The 17,875-nt window shown below is 40.3% G+C and overlaps 2 protein-coding genes across 2 annotated transcripts in view; one reads left to right on the top strand and one right to left on the bottom strand.

Annotated features, from left to right (window-relative positions):
* Nucleotides 1-6,942, bottom strand: part of LOC139550284 (chemotaxis regulatory protein ChePep-like) — a 196,554-nt gene extending 189,612 nt beyond the window's left edge. Inside the window, exon 1 of the mRNA XM_071361082.1 lies at nucleotides 6,289-6,942. Coding sequence (XP_071217183.1) covers nucleotides 6,289-6,634 — 346 coding nt within the window. The 5' untranslated portion in view covers nucleotides 6,635-6,942. The remainder of the gene's footprint in view (nucleotides 1-6,288) is intronic.
* A 5,513-nt stretch (nucleotides 6,943-12,455) lies between these two features.
* The window catches only part of LOC139548885 (zinc finger protein 180-like), a 53,251-nt gene continuing 47,831 nt past the window's right edge, over nucleotides 12,456-17,875 (top strand). Inside the window, exon 1 of the mRNA XM_071358824.1 lies at nucleotides 12,456-13,073. Coding sequence (XP_071214925.1) covers nucleotides 12,695-13,073 — 379 coding nt within the window. The 5' untranslated portion in view covers nucleotides 12,456-12,694. The remainder of the gene's footprint in view (nucleotides 13,074-17,875) is intronic.

The raw sequence follows: 17,875 nt of genomic DNA, 5'->3' as shown, positions 1-17,875 counted from the left end.
TGATGTTTGTCATGTGACTGGCATTCAGAAAATGATTTCCTGGATCAGCTGATGATAGTTTAGTAACTAAACAGCTACAGTATTAAGAATTATGTGTAATTATTGAAGAAACACATTAATGACAGTATCCATTTGGGTGTTGTCAATAAAGTTAAGGTGACTAGGTTAGAACCATTTTATTTATTTTTTATTTTTTATTTCACCTTTATTTAACCAGGTAGGCTAGTTGAGAACAAGTTCTCATTTGCAACTGCGACCTGGCCAAGATAAAGCATAGCAGTGTGAACAGACAACAACACAGAGTTACACATGGAGTAAACAATAAACAAGTCAATAACATGGTAGAAAAAAGAGAATCTATATACAATGTGTGCAGAAGGCATGAGGTAGGCAATAAATCGAATAATTACAATTTAGCAGATTAACACTGGAGTGATAAATCATCAGATGATCATGTGCAAGAAGAGATACTGGTGTGCAAAAGAGCAGAAAAGTAAATAAATAAAAGCAGTATGGGGGTGAGGTAGGTAAATTGGGTGGGTAGTTTACAGATGGACTATGTACAGCTGCAGCGATCGGTTAGCTGCTCGGATAGCAGATTTTTAAAGTTGTTGAGGGAGATAAAAGTCTCCAACTTCAGAGATTTTTGCAATTCGTTCCAGTCGCAGGCAGCAGAGAACTGGAAGGAAAGGCGTCCAAATTAGGTTTTGGCTTTAGGGATGATCAGTGAGATACACCTGCTGGAGCGCGTGCTACGGGTGGGTGTAGCCATCGTGACCAGTGAACTGAGATAAGGCAGCACTTTACCTAGCATAGCCTTGTAGATGACCTGGAGCCAGTGGGTCTGACGACGAACATGTAGCGAGGGCCAGCCGACTAGGGTATACAGGTCGCAGTGGTGGGTCGTATAAGGTGCTTTAGTAACAAAACGGATGGCACTGTGATAAACTGCATCCAGTTTGCTGAGTAGAGTATTGGAAGCTATTTTGTAGATGACATCGCCGAAGTCGAGGATCGGTAGGATAGTCAGTTTTACTAGGGTAAGTTTGGTGGCGTGAGTGAAGGAGGCTTTGTTCCGGAATAGAAAGCCGACTCTAGATTTGATTTTGGATTGGAGATGTTTGATATGAGTCTGGAAGGAGAGTTTGCAGTCTAGCCAGACACCTAGGTACTTTAAGCAAACTCTGAAATTATTTAGGATTTCTGTGCCCATGAAAACTGTTTTCCCAGCGTAACATAAGGAGGCACTAAATGTTACATAGTTAGAGTGCATTTCAGAGATCTGAATACAAAAAAACTGTCCTAACAGGACAATAATCTGTAATGCGTTATCATTCTAAATGTCCTGAATAAAGGAACAGTTCTCTGTGGTTTATCTTGGACTTATTTTTCTACTGTATTATTGATGTTTGATTATTGTATGTTTGTTACACTCCATGTGTAACTCTGTGTTGTCTGTGTCACACTGCTTTGCTTTATCTTGGCCAGGTCGCAATTGTAAATGAGAACTTGTTCTCAACTTGCCTACCTGGTTAAATAAAGGTGAAATAAATAAATGAAATAGATCAGCAACGGTGGCTTGCAAACAGTGGATAGTAAGTAGCCCACCTTTGGAATAACTATGTATAGTTATAACTGTAGTATCCTGTATAACTGTAGTATCCTGTATAACTATGTATAGTTATAACTGTAGCATCCTGAATAACTATGTATAGTTATAACTGTAGTATCCTGTATAACTGTAGTATCCTGTATAACTGTAGTATCCTGTATAACGATGTATAGTTATAACTGTAGTATCCTGTATAACTGTAGTATCCTGTATAACTATGTATAGTTATAACTGTAGTATCCTGTATAACTATGTATAGTTATAACTGTAGTATCCTGTATAACTGTAGTATCCTGTATAACTGTAGTATCCTGTATAACTGTAGTATCCTGTATAACTGTAGTATCCTGTATAACTATGTATAGTTATAACTGTAGTATCCTGTATAACTATGTATAGTTATAACTGTAGTATCCTGTATAACTGTAGTATCCTGTATAACTATGTATAGTTATAACTGTAGTATCCTGTATAACTGTAGTATCCTGTATAACTATGTATAGTTATAACTGTAGTATCCTGTATAACTATGTATAGTTATAACTGTAGTATCCTGTATAACTGTAGTATCCTGTATAACTATGTATAGTTATAACTGTAGTATCCTGTATAACTGTAGCATCCTGTATAACTGTAGTATCCTGTATAACTATGTATAGTTATAACTGTAGTATCCTGTATAACTGTAGTATCCTGTATAACTATGTATAGTTATAACTGTAGTATCCTGTATAACTATGTATAGTTATAACTGTAGTATCCTGTATAACTATGTATAGTTATAACTGTAGTATCCTCTATAACTATGTATAGTTATAACTGTAGTATCCTGTATAACTATGTATAGTTATAACTGTAGTATCCTGTATAACTGTAGTATCCTGTATAACTGTATCACTATGTATAGTTATAACTGTAGTATCCTGTATAACTGTAGTATCCTGTATAACTGTAGTATCCTGTATAACTGTGTATAGTTATAACTGTAGTATCCTGTATAACTGTGTATAGTTATAACTGTAGTATCCTGTATAACTATGTATAGTTATAACTGTAGTATCCTGTATAACTGTAGTATCCTGTATAACTGTAGTATCCTGTATAACTATGTATAGTTATAACTGTAGTATCCTGTATAACTGTAGTATCCTGTATAACTATGTATAGTTATAACTGTAGTATCCTGTATAACTGTAGTATCCTGTATAGCTGTAGTATCCTGTATAACTATGTATAGTTATAACTGTAGTATCCTGTATAACTGTAGTATCCTGTATAACTATGTATAGTTACAACTGTAGTATCCTGTATAACTGTAGTATCCTGTATAACTATGTATAGTTATAACTGAAGTATCCTGTATAACTGAAGTATCCTGTATAACTGTAGTATCCTGTATAACTGTAGTATCCTGTATAACTGTAGTATAGTTATAACTGTAGTATCCTGTATAACTGTAGTATCCTGTATAACTATCTATAGTTATAACTGAAGTATCCTGTATAACTGTAGTATCCTGTATAGCTGTAGTATCCTGTATAACTATGTATAGTTATAACTGTAGTATCCTGTATAACTGTAGTATCCTGTATAACTATGTATAGTTACAACTGTAGTATCCTGTATAACTGTAGTATCCTGTATAACTATGTATAGTTATAACTGAAGTATCCTGTATAACTGTAGTATCCTGTATAACTGTAGTATCCTGTATAACTGTAGTATCCTGTATAACTATGTATAGTTATAACTGTAGTATCCTGTATAACTGTAGTATCCTGTATAACTATCTATAGTTATAACTGAAGTATCCTGTATAACTGTAGTATCCTGTATAACTATCTATAGTTATAACTGTAGTATCCAGTATAGTCTGGGAGGAGGTGAAACCACTCAGGCTTATTTGATGTGATCTAATGTTTTGATCATCTAGTTTTCCTTACAAGCATTCAGTCACCAAAGGGGGTTCGGTCAGTCCTTTGTTTATATACTGTCTCATTGACAAAAATATTTTGGATTATTTGTTTACATCATTCCTTTGTCTCGACATATACAGTAAACGTGCTGAGGTTCTACTGTTGCCAAGGAGACACATTTTATTATTTATTTACAGTTTGGGGGGTTGGGGGTCTGACATCCAGGATACACATTTTATTATTTATTTACAGTTTGGAGGGTTGGGGGTCTGACATCCAGGCGACACATTGTATTATTTATTTACAGTTTGGAGGGTTGGGGGTCTGACATCCAGGAGACACATTTTAGTTCTAATGGTGCCGTTCTGTTATTCTTTTCAGCTTCTTTTTCCAAGCATCTTACATTACTCTGAGACTAGTTATCCTGGGATCTTACATTACTCTGAGACTAGTTATCCTGGGATCTTACATTACTCTGAGACTAGTTATCCTGGGATCTTACATTACTCTGAGACTAGTTATCCTGGGATCTTACATTACTCAGAGACTAGTTATCCTGGGATCTTACATTACTCTGAGACTAGTTATCCTGGGGAATAGTTTCAATACATTTGCAAAAAACCTAAACCTGTTTTTGCTTTGGCATTATGGGGTATTGTGATGTCATTATGGGGTATTGTGAAACATTTTAGAATAAAGGGATGCACCGATATGACATTTTTGGCCAATACCGATATCCAATATTTTCCTTACCCCAAAAAACGATACCGATAACCGATATTAAAATTTTTAGAGGCCTTTTAAGCATTCTAGTACAGCATTCTAATAGTTAACACACACACGGACGCAGCGGTCTAAGCCACTGCATCTCAGTGCAAGAGGTGTCACAACAATCCCTGGTTCGAATCCAGGCTGTATCACATCCGGCCGTCATTGGGATCCCACAGTAGTTGTCTATTATTGGTGTAGAGAGGACGACAAAGGAGAGGGAACCCACAGATAGATAGGAAGATAGAAATTATCATTATTACTAGAAAATATTCATTTAAAATCCAGGAATTTTACAACTTTAGCTCTCTAGGTCAAGCCAGTAGGATACAGTAGGTTGTATCTCTCTAGGTCATGCCAGTAGGTTACAGTAGGTTGTATCTCTCCAGGTCATGCCAGTAGGCTACAGTAGGTTGTATCCAAGTGGTTGTATCTCTCTAGGTCATGCCAGTAGGCTACAGTAGGTTGTAACTCTCTAGGTCATGCCAGTAGGTTACAGTAGGTTGTATCTCTCTAGGTCATGCCAGTAGGCTACAGTAGGTTGTATCTCTCTAGGTCATGCCAGTAGGCTACAGTAGATGTATCTCTCTAGGTCATGCCAGTAGGCTACAGTAGGTTGTATCTCTCTAGGTCATGCTAGTAGGTTACAGTAGGTTGTATCTCTCTAGGTCATGCCAGTAGGCTACAGTAGGTTGCATCTCTCCAGGTCATGCCAGTAGGCTACAGTAGGTTGCATCCAAGTGGTTGTATCTCTCTAGGTCATGCCAGTAGGCTACAGTAGGTTGTATCTCTCTAGGTCATGCCAGTAGGCTACAGTAGATGTATCTCTCTAGGTCATGCCAGTAGGCTACAGTAGGTTGTATCCAAGTGGTTGTATCTCTCTAGGTCATGCCAGTAGATTACAGTAGGTTGTAACTCTCCAGGTCATGCCAGTAGGTTACAGTAGGTTGTAACTCTCTAGGTCATGCCAGAAGGTTACAGTAGGTTGTATCTCTCTAGGTCATGCCAGTAGGTTACAGTAGGTTGTATCTCTCTAGGTCATGCCAGTAGGTTACACTAGGTTGTATCTCTCTAGGTCATGCCAGTAGGTTACAGTAGGTTGTAACTCTCTAGGTCATGCCAGTAGGTTACAGTAGGTTGTATCTCTCTAGGTCATGCCAGTAGGCTACAGTAGGTTGTATCCAAGTGGAAACAATTATCAAACCAATGTGGAAAGTGTCGAATTTGGTCAACAACAAAATTAATGGCTTATTTGCTACGTGAGGTTTACTTGATCCAACAGAAGTTTCGTAATGTTTAAGTTGTTATGTGGACACGTGACATACCGACAACTTTGATAAAAACATTATAGGAGTTGTCTCCAGATCGCTATGCATATTAATGCTAATAGCTTAGCATCTCTCTCCATTGAATACAGGCGGTGCATATTCATGCTAGTAGCGTAGCATCTCTCTCCATTGAATACAGGCGGTGCATATTCATGCTAGTAGCTTAGCATCTCTCTCCATTGAATACAGGCAGTTGACGTCAACAACCCTCATAGAATATAAACAATAGATTACAATAATAAGATGAATCCACCAATCCAATGAAAGGATAGGCGGGAGATAGACAACCCACAGTGCCGCTTTGTGGACAACAACTCCCCTTGTCAGGGCGGAGAGACATCTTGTCAGTATATCCATTATCTTTGGTGTAGCCAACCCAACTCTCACATGGCACTATTGGGGGGCACGGTGTGTAGTAAAACATCACTACATGAAAATCACAACATGCCGTGCCCCCCAGTCTACGGTCAGCAGAAAGACCCTTCTCAAATATATATGTTAAGTCACTTTTTGGAAACGGAACTGAGAAAACAAGGGGTAGCTTGTTCTCTACGTCGTCTGATTCTAGACATATCAGTCATCATCCTGGGCCCTCTGTTGAAGAGGTATTGACGAGCCAACTCTGAATATCCAAAGTTAAAAACGAATTTAAGGTGGTACTTACTGGTGTTAATCAGATCTCCTATCTCCTCCTCTTCATCTTCCAATGTGACAGTAATCTCTCCTTCCTTCTTCACTCCAAAAACTGCATCCTCCTCTTTCTCTTCCTCCTCTTCTTTCATTGTAACATCCTCCTCCTCTTTCACTCTGAATGCGTCTTCCTCTTCTTTCACTGAAACGTCTTTCTCTTCTTCTTTCACTGTAACAGCCTCACCCTCTACTTCTATTTTTACTGTGATATCCTCTTCTTCCTTCTCCTCTTTCACGACAATGTTCAGCCCCAGAGCTTCTTTCTCCGTCCAGCAGACCCCCTCTTCTTTAACGAGAGGGGGGATGTTTAGTGAGCTCATGGTCGGGGATGTTAGCTAGCTAGCTATCATTAGCGACTAGGCTAGTGCTAATTTAACCAGCCAGCTACTATAGCTGACTAATACAAAATAACGTAATATTAAATTATATAGGTTAACAACTAGATACGACCTAAGTGTGTCGAAAACACAGTAGCTAATATACACCTAAAGCGTATAAATAGCTTGAATCTTTCGGCTATGTTGGCTAGCAAGCTACCGAGGTGGTTGACGAGCTGTTTATGAAGAACCGTCCACTAGATTATACGTCACGCTGGCAGCGTCGCCTGAAAGACGCACATCGCCGTCTGCTGACTGGAGGGGAAACGCAGTTGAGGATCATATTTTATTTTCAGACAAAGATTATTTTAAATGGATTTAATTAAATAATACTATTATATTGAGACATACAAAGACAGGAATGTGTTGATTGATTAGTGCGAATAAAAATTGTTTACCACAGCATATTTAAGGCAGTTTCATTAAGTTATATTACATCTAAATTAGCAGCTAGCTACTGTAGGTCTATACTGCTCCTACATGGTGTAACAATACATCATATAGATGTATATAATGAACAGACTAGGTCTATACTGCTCCTACATGGTGTAACAATACATCATGTAGATGTATATAATGAACAGACTAGGTCTATACTGCTCCAACATGGTGCAACAATACATCATGTAAATTTACACTACCATTCAAAAGTTTGGGGTCACTTAGAAATGTCCTTGTCTTTTAAAGAAAATCAAAATGTTTCTTTTATTTACCTGTTTTTGCTTTGTCATTATGGGGTATTGTGATGTCATTATGGGCCAATGTGATGTCTTATGGGGTATTGTGATGTCATTATTGGGTATTGTGTAGATTAATGAGGGAAAAATGATTGAATCAATTTTAGAATAAGGCTGTAATGTAACAAAATGTGGAATAAGTGAAGGGGTCTGAATGCTTTCCGAATGCATTGTATATATAGGGGCAGTACTTAGTGACATCACTTCATGAAACAGGAGGTACAAATATATAACATAGTTTCACAGTATCAACATTCAATGTGTAAAAATATATGACCAAGCTGGAAGAGGAAACGCCAGCCCAGCCACAATCCTAGAGGTTCACTGATGATCAACCTCCTCCTTCACATCTGACTCCCGATGATCAATCTCCTCCTTCACATCTGACTCCTGATGATCAACCTCCTCCTTCACATCTGACTCCTGATGATCAACCTCCTCCTTCACATCTGACTCCTGATGATCAACCTCCTCCTTCACATCTGACTCCTGATGATCAACCTCCTCCTTCACATCTGACTCCTGATGATCAACCTCCTCCTTCACATCTGACTCCTGATGATCAACCTCCTCCTTCACATCTGACTCCTGATGATCAACCTCCTCCTTCACATCTGACTCCTGATGATCAACCTCCTCCTTCACATCTGACTCCTGATGATCAACCTCCTCCTTCACATCTGACTCCTGATGATCAACCTCCTCCTTCACATCTGACTCCTGATGATCAACCTCCTCCTTCACATCTGACTCCAGTGATCAATCCAGAGCGTCTTCTTTTTTGGGGAATCCCGATGGACGACGTCATCGAATAGGACGTCATCACCACCACCGCCCACAAGTTAATTGTCATTCAGGTTATTAATGGGAAGAACATTAGCAATATGTCCTGTCTGGTAACTTGTCTCGTTCAAAGGATTTACATTGGCAGGTGCACAGAGAGAAACCCCATTAAAAAACTCAGTTGATCTTAAACTGCGGAAACACTTTTGGAAGTCTTTAACTGCATCAAAGTCTGTGGCCTGTGATGTTGGGACAAATGATAGTCCCTTATTATACAAGAGACAAAATTCACAAATTTCTACAGCACAACGGCAGAGTCATGTCTTCAGTGTAAAACTAACAATGACTCAATAATCCTTCTGGGAATGTTATGACGTCATAAAGTTATGGGCGGATTTAGAAAGTTGGCTGTCAGAAGTACAGTTATACAATGTTAAATTACTTTTAATCTGTCTGTCTGTATATTTCAAAACATGGCATTTGAGGGTGCAGTGAGATACCCCAGAGTTGGACGATACGTTTCTCATAAATCATCTTAAATATTATACTTAATTAAACCTGGAAATCAACCAATACTCTGTTGTTAATTCAATAGAAAGGTCAAATGCTTTATTATCTAAAAGTTGAAAGTGAGTTGGCAACGGAGAGAAAAAAAATGGTGCTGATGAATGCGCTGGCTGTGTTCCAGTGGGTCTGGGCAGGTGTGATGTAGTTAATGGAGATGGAGGTGTGTTCCAGTGGGTCTGGGCAGGTGTGATGTAGTTAATGTTGATGGAGGTGTGTTCCAGTGGGTCTGGGCAGGTGTGATGTAGTTCATGGAGATGGAGGTGTGTTATAGTGGGTCTGGGCAGGTGTGATGTAGTTAATGGAGATGGAGGTCTGTTCTAGTGGGTCTGGGCAGGTGTGTTCCAGTGGATCTGGGCAGGTGTGATGTAGTTAATGGAGATGGGGGTGTGTTCTAGTGGGTCTGGGCAGGTGTGATGTAGTTAATGGAGATGGAGGTGTGTTCTAGTGGGTCTGGGCAGGTGTGATGTAGTTAATGGAGATGGAGGTGTGTTCTAGTGGGTCTGGGCAGGTGTGATGTAGTTAATGGAGATAGAGGTGTGATGTAGTTAATGTTTGTATGATGTTGTCGTTTGTATGTTTTGTATTGTTTATAAAAAGATAAAATAAAATATTTTTCCCAATGCAAAGTTACACCTCACTGTTCTATTTTTGGAGTTATTACATTAAACCAATCAGAATTTAGAAGAATGCCAAAGTCAGGTGTAAAGTAAAATGGAGGACCAGCCTATTCCCTATGATGTAAACTACAACAGAAATAACTTCAAATGTAAAGAGATTTCTGGCATCAGGACAAAATGTGATTCAGAGTCACCGAATATATTTTAAGTATTTTAATTAAACTCAAACGATAAACGGTAAATTAAATTCTCGTATATACGGGTTCACTGTATCACCACCATGTCCAAGCACCTTGAGCGCTTTTCTTTGTCCACATCTGGTTGCTGGGTAGAGTAGCTCCGTCTTGTGTCTCCCCTTGATTCTTCACTCAAACAATTCCTAATATGGTACTGAACAGTCTCTCAACCCCCCTGGTTGGCCTAGAGTGATGCACCCTTCCCCTCTCCAGACTGACCACAGCTTTTATGGCCTGTGTTGGTCAGTCCTTACACATCTGTATTGTTTGTGTAACAAAACAATATTCATCTTCAAACAATATGCTAACAGGCTATAGTGCATAAACATAAATCCTAACAAAATGTAGAACTTCAAATTAAACCAATCGTTTGCACAACATGTGAGGAGGAGGATCAAGGATGTGATTTAAAGTAAACCAACGTTTTGAAAATACAAAACGCCATCTAACCAAATATCAAAGAATGTTATCTTAGCCAGCCAGCTAACATTAGCTAAATGCAGTTATCTTAGCCGGCCAGCTAACATTAGCTATATGCAATTATCTTAGCCGGCCAGCTAACATAAGCTATATGCAGTTATCTTAGCCGGCCAGCTAACATTAGCTATATGCAATTATCTTAGCCAGCCAGCTAACATTAGCTATATGCAGTTATCTTAGCCAGCCAGCTAACGTTAGCTATATGCAGTTATCTTAGCCTGCCAGCTAACGTTAGCTATTTAGCCAACTAGCTATTAGCCTAACCAGCGTAGCCAACCAGCTAACGTTAGCTATTTAGCCAACTAGCTATTAGCCTAACCAGCGTAGCCAACCAGCTAACGTTAGCTATTTAGCCAACTAGCTATTAGCCTAACCAGCGTAGCCAACAGCTAACGTTAGCTATTTAGCCAACTAGCTATTAGCCTAACCAGCGTAGCCAACCAGCTAACGTTAGCTATTTAGCCAACTAGCTATTAGCCTAACCAGCGTAGCCAACCAGCTAACGTTAGCTATTTAGCCAACTAGCTATTAGCCTAACCAGCGTAGCCAACCAGCTAACGTTAGCTATTTAGCCAACTAGCTATTAGCCTAACCAGCGTAGCCAACCAGCACCGAGACCATTTAGAACCAAACTAACAAAACCTAAACGTGTTTGCAGATCAAAAGATAAGAGACAAACAGAATGATGGGAGAAAATTAACCTTCAGAAGTCATTGATCAATGCTGATAAAGTGACACACTGCTTCAATAATAATGAGTAGTTATTTATGATGTAAGGTGATTTGTAGATCAGTCAGTTGGCAGTCGCCAGCAGTGTCGAACAAGCCCAATACCAAACCAATCAGGTGGTTGTTCGATGAAATTAATCTTCAGACGTCATTGATGACGTGCTGCACACTGCTTTGAAGTTTAATGCTTTCAAGGCCTTGTACCTCCGGTATCAAACATAAAATCCATATCGAAAAGTTGACAAAACAAAAAGGAGCATGCAGGTTGATTTCCTCTGTCATTTTGAGCCCACGGCAAGAAGGCACCAGAGCCTACCGTGCTAACGGGTTCCCACTAGATAACACAACCACACAGTTAATGAAAAGCATGAGGTGAAGCTTGAGCTAGATATCAACCTATCGAGCTAGTGTGACCTTCCTGGTCTCTCAAGTCAGTGAGTCAACACAGGAAGGAGCAATGGATGGATAATTCATTTATTTCCAAAGCTGCAATGATGGGACACACACAGTCTGGATGAATGATCAGTAGTGACGGGATATAAATAGCACTCCCACAGCAATTCTACATTAATCTGCCCTATAATATACTAACAAAAAAACTATTGAAATGTCTATCAAAGTCATTGTGATCGTATAGTGGATTTAACAATTCCTACTAATTCCTAATTTACTATAATAAAATGAATACATTGTTTCCATGTGTCTCATATTCACTACATCAGAATAAACTGTCATCCATTTTACTATCAAAATATATCAAATGAACCTGAAGATTTACTCAATGTCCCCCTCTGGTGGCGAAGAAGTATAATACACCTAAACTAACAAGAACCGTGCTAATAAATTGTCTGGTGTTCATGAGTTTATAAAACATATACTTTATACATTTGTCATAAATGACCTGCATTGATGAGACACACAGTGTGGATGAACGATCAGTAGTCGACAGGGTAAAAATAGCACTCCTAAAGAAGATGCATTTTCCAGTTAGATACCAACTTGAAAGAGGGAACTTTAGCATAAAACCCACATGGAAAACTGAGATTCGGCAAATAACATATAAAGAGAGGCTTATTTGACGCCAAACCAACAACAGTAGTTCCTAAAACATAAATTGCTAATGTATGATTTAAAAGGTGGATTTTATGATGTAATGTCAACTTTATATATTTCTATCCCGGGACTATTCAATTTTGAACTCACCCACAGAGCAATTCTCCATAAATCTGCTGTGGATTACCCAGAATCCCGAAATAAATTAATACATATGTGATCATTCAAAAACATAACTGGTTGTGCTTATAGGGAACCAGATCGTGAACACAACTAAGTTACTAAGTCTTTAACCACACTGTATAGTTACACTGGTGAGTAAAAACTCATGCTTCCTACACTAACTTTTTGTCTGAACATTATAATATATATTTTACGTCACACTAGCGTCATTGTCTTAAAGTCGCACATCTCCATCGCAGTCAGAGGTTCAGACTGAGCGTTACCCACTCCAGTCAGCAGATGGCGGTGTGCGATTTTAAGGCAATGCGGTTAGTGTGACGTATAATCTAGTGGACGGAACACAATGCTGTTAGTGTGACGTATAATCTAGTGGACGGAACGCTTCTTTCAGCAGCAGCAACAGTTAGTCCGCCACCTCGGTAGCTTGCTAGACAAAATAGCCGAACCAATAAAGCTCTTTAGACGCTTTAGTGTATATTAGCCACTGTGTTTTAAACCCTCGTCTGTCGTCTAGTTAGTAAGTTATATTATTTCATTTCATATTTACGGTGTTGTTGTTATTATTCAGCTGGCGGGCTGGTTAAGTTAGCATTAGCCTAGCTAGCTAACATCTCCGACCATGAGTTCACAAAATTACTCTCTTCCTGGTGAAGAAGAGACGGTCTGCTGTACGGAGAAAGAAGCTCTCATCAAAGAGGAGGAGGAAGAGAAGGATGTTACAATACAAAAACAAGTAGAGGGTGAGGTTGTTACCCTGAAACAAGAAGAGAAAGACGTTTCAGTGAAAGAGGAGGAGGGTGTTACAGTAAAAGATGAGGAGGATTCAGTTTTTGAAGTGAAAGCGCAGGATGGGGAGAATACGGTCTCATCGGAAGAAGAGGAGGAAGAAACTGGATATCTGGACCCGATTTCCCAAACGCAATTTAAGGCATCCAGTGGTTCTAAAGATGAACTTAGCCATAAGATGGTTTTGAGAAACCGGGCCGTGATTACCACTGGTAAGTACTGTCTTAAATAAGAGCGTCTGCTAAATGACTTAAATGTAAAATGTAAATGTAAATACAGAGGTACAAACTCTGCAGTTGTTGAACTGATGTTTGGTGTTAAAGGGGAAATCTGCAATTGCTACATCCATATTTTGCCATTGATTCTTGGAGAATATAACACATGCCTCATGAGCTTAGTTAAACTGTTGTACCCCATCAGAACCCCAAATAAGCTTTTTTTACTCCAATGTTTAGAAACAATGTGTATCAACAGCCTCAACATGGTTAACTATAATGTTGATATCATGGATGGTCAGTCCTTTCATCCATAGGTCTGTCTATGAATTTGAGAGTAGTTAAATGTCTCCAGGCCCATCATCATCTTATTACCAAAACAGTGGTGGAATGACTGCTTTGTTATTGTTTCAACTTCAGATTGTTTGATTGATGTGTGGCTTTTTTAAAGGGACAACCTAGTATTTAAACAGCAACAAAATGGCTGCCAAGAGACTTGGTTTGGTAAACAGCTGAGGGATGGGGCTGGAGAAATGTAACCACTCTCAAATTCATAGAGAAAGCTATTGTAGCAACCCTAACTCAACACCTAGCGAACTCGTCAAGAAGTTCAGACATCTTGGTGTAACAGTTATAAGGTGTTGGCTTGACAGTCGCTGGACCCAGGTTTGAGTCCAGCTCAGGGCTACCCCCTGAATTCACTACACTATGAATACAAGGACTGGCCATGCATGATGTCATAATGATAGTTTAACCAGGTTTCTAGGATATATAGTATATTCTAGAATTGCCAGTGAAGATTTCCTGTGAAGGCAAATTATTAGAGCTGTTGATAAGTCATTGTATAATATTCAGCCAATTTTTTGTCATGCCTTTACATTAAAGGCAAGACATACCTAGAAGCAATTACATTCATGAATTGGTTTGAAACCTTTGTTTTAAACCCTTCTCAAAGTTGGTGCCTTGATGGATTTGTAAAAAATGGTTTATCATGAAACACTGTTTTTTAAATTTATTTGAATGTAACCCTTATTTCAGTTAAGTCAGTTAAGAACAAATTCTTATTTACAATGACTGCCTACACCGGACGATGCTGGGCCAATTGTGCGCCGCCCTATGGGACTCCCAATCACGGCCGGTTGTGATACAGTCTGGATTTGATCCAGGGTGTCTGTAGTGGCGCCTCAAGCACTGAGATGCAGTGTCCGCTGCGCCACTCGGGAGCCCCAAAATCATGTTCTAGTGCTGTCCCCAACTAAAATACATCTTGGTCAACCAAGAGTCATCTGTTCTTTCTACCAATCGCCCCATGTGTTTTTATAAAATCAAATATACGTACTGAACTTGTCTGATGCTTTAAGCATTCTGTTGGATCAAATAATTAAGACACACAAATGACTCGAAGTCATAACCAGAGGGAGCCGCTCGTCAACATAACCTGACCAGAGGGAGCCGGTCGTCAACGTAACCTGACCAGAGGGAGCCGGTCGTCAACGTAACCTGACCAGAGGGAGCCGGTCGTCAACGTAACCTGACCATAGGGAGCCGGTCCTCAACATAACCTGACCAGAGGGAGCCGGTCGTCAACGTAACCTGACCAGAGGGAGCCGGTCGTCAACGTAACCTGACCAGAGGGAGCCGGTCGTCAACGTAACCTGACCAGAGGGAGCCGGTCGTCAACGTAACCTGACCAGAGGGAGCCGGTCGTCAACGTAACCTGACCAGAGGGAGCCGGTCGTCAACATAACCGGACCAGAGGGAGCCGGTCGTCAACGTAACCTGACCAGAGGGAGCCGCTCGTCAACATAACCTGACCAGAGGGAGCCGGTCGTCAACACAACCTGACCAGGGGGAGCCGGTCGTCAACACAACCTGACCAGAGGGAGCCGCTCGTCAACATAACCGGACCAGAGGGAGCCGGTCGTCAACATAACCTGACCAGAGGGATTCGCCCGTCCGCTGCTGGACTTCGTAAATTCTGCCATTCTGCTACTTAAGTTTTCAGTAGTAGACTAATAGTCTACAGATAGATAGACTATTTCAAACAAAAGACAATGAATAAATTGACAAAACTGACGCATCTTGTAGGATCAGGTCTGGGTGGTCTGCAGGGGGCTGTTTCATTTAGTATCCGTTTGGGTCGGCATCGGGAATGATTGTATTTCCCCATAGTATGTTGTACCGAAGTTGAATGACTGAAAGGGAGTGTAACTTTGATTATAATTGCACTTCCCTGAAGGAGGGAAATGAGGTACAACACCTGTTTGTCCCCGCCCTTTCCTGTGTCGGTGAAGAGCGGTATTAAAGAGCAGAATAAATCCAAGCCTCTCATCACCTGTGGGTGGTGGGGCTTCCAGCAAGGCGTGGATTTGATCGTATGTTGTACCTAGTTTCCCTCCTTCAGGGAACAGTAGTTATAGTCATAACGTTACGCTTGTCATATGATGAACTTCAACTTAAATACGGGATATTGCTGTCGGACAATTTTTTTGTATTCTGAAATGCACTCGACCCACTTATCATTTAGTGGCTCCTTATGTTACGCTGGGAAAACCGTTTTCATGGGCACAGAAATACTAAATAATTTCAGAGTTTGCTAAATCCAATGGCTTTTAACTGAGTCATCTTGTAATCCAAGATGGCGTGTAGCTGTAAGACGTGTTTGTTGTTGTAAATGTTATCTTTTTTTGTATATATTGCAATATATTTCAATATCTTTTTCCATTTTTTTAATTACATATACCTTCCGGCAACCCGCCTCACCCAATGTGATACGGATCTGCTATTTCTTTTAGACCTTATAGCTAGAACCTCCATCAGAAGCTAGCCATCAGAAGCTAATTAGCTACTAGCTATTTAGTCATTGTTAGCCACTGCTAGCGGCCTTTACCTTTTTAGCTCAGACACCAGCCTCTTTTAGCCTGGATAACACCTGCCAGTCTGCACTGCGCGATATCAACCCTGAGCATATCGGACTGTTTTTCTCCACTACATCACCGTATTACTGCCGTAAGCTCTGGACCATTACACCAGATAATCGCAGCTGGCTAGCTGCTACCGAGTGGCCCAGCCTCGACGCTAGCCTTGAGCCAGGCCCATCTCCCGGCCTGCTCAGTGGACCCTATGATCACTCGGCCACACAGCTGATGTCTCCCAGACTCTTCACTAAGGCGACTAGAAGCCACTACATTACCGCATTCCTGCCGTAAGCTCTGGACCTTTGCACCGGATTGGCTATAGTGGCTAACGCCCTTGTCCCGAAGCTAGCACCAGTTAGCCTCGAGCCAGGTGCATCTCCCGGCTAGCAAACAAAATTTCTCCAGCTACAATACCTCTTTTGCCAGTTGGCCTGGACCCTTTGTCGACACAGAGCCCCGCCGATCCATCACGACTGGTCTGCCAACGCAATTCCGTCAGATGTGCCCTCAACCGGCCTTTGCCAGACGTCGGTGACACCCTTGTCCCGAAGCTAGCACTAGTTAGCCTCGACCCAGGCGCGGCTCCCGGCTAGCATAGTAACGACTACCTAACGGCTTCCCTGGTTCATATATTGCTGTTCACTGGTTCATATATTGCTGTTCACTGGACCCTATGATCACTTGGCTACATAGCTGATGCCTGCTGGACTGTTCATTAAAACCTTTTCTCAATAGGGGGTGCTGTTTTCACTTTGTAAAAATTTCGTTCCCAAACTGCCTCGTACTCAATTCTTGCTCGTACAATATGCATATTATTATTACTATTGGATAGAAAACACTCTTCTACTTTCTAAAACCGTTTGAATTATATCTGTGAGTAAAACAGAACTCATTTTGCAGCAAACTTCCTGACAGGAAGTGAGAAATCTGAAATCAGGCAGTCTGTTCTAGGGTCAGTTTATTAATTTGCATGTGTTCTATTGGTCGACATGCACTGCGTACGCCTTACACTAGATGTCAACAGGCAGGGAGAGAAGAAATGGAGTGTATAACTTGATCTGAGGTTGAATAAGAGCTCTTGGCATGACGTGACACCAATTTCCTGTTTTCTGGAACGCGCGAGAAGGGACCGGGTATTGCCTTCTGAAAAGCTGTCGTTATAGACGGCTAATATCTCCGGCTTTGATTTTATTTCATAAATGTGACTATCATCGTAAAGTATGTTTTTTCAATATAGTTTTATTAGATTATTGACATTTTTTCGGGACGTTAGGCGTGTTGCGTTGTCTGCGTTTGTTGACGATGGAGAGCTTCGCGCCACTTCGCTAGTGTGCTTGCTAATTCAAGAGGGGAAAATGCCATTCTAAAACCAAACAAAGATTGTTCCCATTCCCGTCACATCATCATTTATCACTCCAGTGTTCATTTGCTAAATTGTAATTACTTCGCTACTATGGCCTATTTATTGCCTTACCTTCGTACTCCATTTGCACACACTGTATATAGATTTTTCTATGGTGTTATTGACTGTACGTTTGTTTATGTGTAACTCTGTTTTTGTCACACTGCTTTGCTTTATCTTGGCCAGGTTGCAGTTGTAAATGAGAACTTGTTCTCAACTGGCTGACCTGGTTGAGAACAAAGGTTAAAGGTTAAGTAAATAAAGGTTAAGTAAATATAAAATTATAATACAAAAAATGTAGCAGCAGTATAGACCTAGTCTGTTCATTATATACATGATGTATTGTTACACCATGTAGGAGCAGTATAGACCTAGTCTGTTCATTATATACATCTAGATGATGTATTGTTACACCATGTAGGAGCAGTATAGACCTAGTCTGTTCATTATATACATCTACATGATGTATTGTTACACCG

Source organism: Salvelinus alpinus, chromosome 2, assembly GCF_045679555.1.
Source record: "Salvelinus alpinus chromosome 2, SLU_Salpinus.1, whole genome shotgun sequence".
Lineage (NCBI taxonomy): Eukaryota > Metazoa > Chordata > Actinopteri > Salmoniformes > Salmonidae > Salvelinus > Salvelinus alpinus.
The sequence above is the reverse complement of the archived record's forward strand: the minus strand, read 5'-3'. Positions and strand labels throughout refer to the sequence as shown.